At 36.0% G+C, this 3,974-nt stretch overlaps 1 protein-coding gene across 1 annotated transcript; it reads right to left on the reverse strand.

Moving 5' to 3' along the window:
- Window positions 1-2,937: 2,937 nt before the first annotated feature.
- On the reverse strand, window positions 2,938-3,974 carry LOC106752600 (uncharacterized protein C17orf53 homolog). The gene is made up of 4 exons (XM_014634315.1): window positions 3,728-3,974; window positions 3,495-3,631; window positions 3,325-3,426; window positions 2,938-3,210 (listed from the first exon to the last, which is right to left on the reverse strand). Exons 1-4 carry the CDS (start codon window positions 3,972-3,974, stop codon window positions 2,938-2,940), a joined length of 759 nt encoding a protein of 252 aa, XP_014489801.1.

The following is a 3,974-nucleotide window of genomic DNA, read 5'->3' on the forward strand; positions in this document are numbered from 1 at the left end:
GTTGAGGAAGGTGATGATGATAGCTCCGATGATGGCACCTTTGAAGCAAACCTTGAGGAGATATTGAAGAAGAATAACTAAGAAATGATGGCGTTGACTTCAAGGCTAGTTTTTCTGAAGAATGAGGTATTTAAAATTCGTGAAATTCCAATTGTGAATGAAGAACGTGTTGGAGGAGTTGATGAAGAACCTTTAGGTGGAGGTAATGAAGAACCTTTAGGTGGAGTTAATGAAGAAGCGTTCAATGAAGAAGCCTTCAATGAAGAACCTGTGGCTGAAGTTGAACAAGTTCAAAACGTTGTTGAAATTGTTGAATATGAAGAACCGGAGGCCTAACATCAATGCTGACCAACTCTACAATGTCGTCGGCGTAAGGGATAGACCGCAAAGGTAAGTAATGATAATTTTGTTTAATGTACTGTTTTGGGAATAGTTTTTTATTTAAAAGTACATTTGTTTTTAATCAGGATCGTGTGTGAAATAATTGGGCGGACACTGAGCACAACATCTATTCATACCTTAGCTCCTTACAAATACGTTGATAACATGGTAAGTGTTATATGTCCTTAGTTGATTTATACTGTTCATATAATTTGGAATCAATGATGAATTTTGAATGTGTAGTTGGTGTTATTTGCAACCACCATATTTATGCACTTTGAGAAAAGGAGGACGGGGGTTATGAAGAGGATCTTTTTTAGTTCCTTATATGCGGTAACCTATTCGGTTTGAATGTGTTCATTTCAGTTTCTTTTGACTTTGTATGTGTTAGGCATTTAGGATTGATGTATTTCATCGTATTCACAGGACCTTATAATCAGTGATTATAAGAGAATGGCAAAAAACCGTCGTGTGTTTACTGATCATAATTACAGCAGCTATTTGCGTGCGAGACACTTTAGCCTTGCAGACATTCCAACAGTTGACTTTGTAAGTGAGGTTTATTTTTTACTTTCTATGTGGTGATATGTGACATATAACAGTTGTTGATGTGTTCACTTTGTTTTTGTTGGTTTGTAGCTGTTTCTTCCTTTTTGCCATCTTGATCATTGGTGGTGCTATGTTGTAAAAATTAGCACATTGGAAATATGTTATTGATTCTATGGTGAAGGGCATAAGAGACCGCAAAAGGATTGACATTGTTGTGGTATGTGTGAGCCCATTTGAATATTGTTATTGAGTTCCATGTAATAATGTATTGCTAACGTCTAATTCTTATTTTGACTTCGTAGGTCGAAAACCTTGCCCGAATTTTTTGCATGTTGTACAACAGACCGGAAGGGAGTATTGGACCTTTGTCTGTTGTACAACCAAATATCCCATCCCAGCCAAACCTGTAAGTTGTTATAAGCCTTCATTTTAAAATTATGTTATTTTAATTGATGTAGTGTGTCATAAGTGGTTGATGTTATAAATTTTATTGTTTTAGACATGACTGTGGAGTTATAATGTTACAAGCTATGGAACTTTGGGATGGATAGGATAAATTCAATGGCAAAAGCATGCCACAATACTCAAACGTAAGGAAGAATACAATTTTGTTTATTTTTTATGATTTGGTTGATATGACAAGTAAAATATTTTCATTTCAGGAGGCATTGCTTGCAATCAGAAAGCGATATGTAATTGAATGGATCCTGGACGAGGAGAACATAAGATTACTAGATGCGCTAGACGTCTATGGATTGTTGTAGGGTAGTTGTGCAGTGTAAAAATGTAGTCTATTTTAGTTTGTTGATACAGTGTACTTTGTATATGATGACAATTTAGTTCTCGTTTTATATATATGAATACAGTGTACATCTTCTTATTGGAATAAGATTCTTTTATACATTTCAAGACATTGTACAAATTGTTATTTGAATAAGATGAATGATTTAAAGAATGCTTATTATCAATGTAGACATGATTGTTGATTGATGATTGATGTTCAGGCTTTTCTTATGTGAAATGTGTGTCTAGTGTTGGATGTCATGGTTGGGAAACCCCATGATGTATAAGGGGTCCACCCTGGGTCATGAGATGAAGGTTGTACTAGTTCAGGGAATTCTGCAGCAAAAACCACTCTTGTAATCATTTACACGAGGCATGTAATCGATTACACGAACCTTTTGTACATTGTAGACATCCTGTTGCTCTGAAGGGACCACCTGTGGTAACGTGGGGGACCACAGGTCATTTTGGGTGTCTTTCAGGTGAAGTTGAGTTGTTTTTTGTAAAAGTGTATGTCTAGGGTTGGATGTCATGGTTGGGAAACCCCATCATGTACAGGGGGTCCACCCTGAGTCATGAGATGAAGGTTGTACAAGTTCAGGGAATTCTGCAGCAAAAACCACTCTTGTAATAGTTTACAAGAGGCATGTAATCGATTACACGAACCTTTTGTCCATTGTGGACATCCTGTTGCACTAAAGGGACCACCTGTGGTAATGTGGGGGACCACAGGTCATTTTGGGTGTCTTCGAAGTCAAGTTCAGTTCAGTTTTACTTGCAAATTTTGTGGGAGTGTCAATGTTTCCTTTGAGGTGATGTTTTTGGAAGAAGAAGTTTGTATCACAAAAATAGGACTTGTAATCGTTTGTAATGATGTTGTAATCGCTCACACGAGTGTGTTTCTTGTTTTGGACATCGTTTTGGATGTAAGGAACCACCAGGGTTAACGATAGGGACCATAGCGGATTTAAGGTGTTCTTTACTTGAGAAAATAACTACAAATGATTTCATTAAGCTACATAGAATGATTACACTTAGATCATTACATGACATGTTCAAAAGTTAAAAACGTGCACAATAACAACATGTAAGTACTCTTCTTTAATAAAATTACAATCATCCAACCAGGAGTTTTAGAGGTCATAACATACTATTACAGTAATCCAATAAAGACATATTTTAACTTGCATAAGAAAAGATAATTGAAAGCATATGTAATTTTAACTATTTTGCTTGATTGGCTGATGTTGATGGTTGGTCAGTTGGTGGTTGATTGGATGATGTTGATGGTTGGTCAGTTGGTCGAACAAATTTACGGAGGATGGCATCAACATTGACATTATTTTCAGCCCACATCGGAAGTCGAATGACAGGTTTTGGAGTTTCCTTGACCAGTTCAGCTAATGGAGGACTAATTTCAGGGGGAAAAACCTTCACTACGTTGCGGTGAACGATATTGAGGTAGTGGTTCGGCCTAAATGCACAGAAGGATTTAACCTATTTGAAGAAAGAGAAAATTAAATAATAGTTAAATATATGATTAATATAACAAAGCACAGGATAGGTACTTAAATCTTAATTTTAAAATGAAGCACTGCATCATTGGTTTACAAGGTTCAGTATCATGACGGATCCAACTCGAATGTTATCTCCAAATTTAGGATCTTGAATAACTATATGGTGCACTGAAGCCTTCATTGTATGTGATGGATCCTGCTCACATTGAATGAATGATTAGTTACTTTTTTTTTAAAAAAATTATTCATTGTAAGAAACAATACCTTTACAGTCAACTGCATGTCTCCCAGACCATTCGACTTGCATTCCTTTATTAAGCAAGCAACAACCGGAAGTATGTCCATTCCTTTGGCTTCTTTTAGTGCATTGATGTTCTTCATTTTCCCCTCAGTAACTAGACCTGAAATAAAACACATAATCTTAATAAGCAATTATATTTGTAAAGTTCATATTTCACTTGTATTATTTGAACACATAAATCGAACACATAATGTACCATGGTGTTCAATGAACATTTCATCCCACTTCCATGCATTGGAGGTAAAATCTCTTTCATATGTTGCCTTGGCAACATCATTAGCAAATTTTTGTGTGGATTTTTTCCCTTTAGTGTTTATCCTATTCAGCATGACAGCTTGAACATTACCCGCAGGATCAGGTATAAGAGAAGAAGAAGAATCACATTTTTTAAGAAATGACTCCAGGATGTCATCATCATAGACAAGGTCTTCCCAAGCATCCAT

The sequence above is a fragment of the Vigna radiata genome, chromosome 2 (assembly GCF_000741045.1).
Source record: "Vigna radiata var. radiata cultivar VC1973A chromosome 2, Vradiata_ver6, whole genome shotgun sequence".
NCBI classification, from domain to species: domain Eukaryota; kingdom Viridiplantae; phylum Streptophyta; class Magnoliopsida; order Fabales; family Fabaceae; genus Vigna; species Vigna radiata.

Excerpts from the sequence above, each read along its gene's own strand:
- LOC106752600 (XM_014634315.1), bottom strand. The coding sequence starts at position 3,974 with ATGGATGCTTGGGAAGACCTTGTCTATGATGATGACATCCTGGAGTCA. Across the intron at positions 3,632-3,727 it reads AATGTTCATTGAACACCATG|GTCTAGTTACTGAGGGGAAA; the intron begins GTACATTATGTG and ends GTTTTATTTCAG. Across the intron at positions 3,427-3,494 it reads ACATGCAGTTGACTGTAAAG|GATCCATCACATACAATGAA; the intron begins GTATTGTTTCTT and ends CAATGTGAGCAG.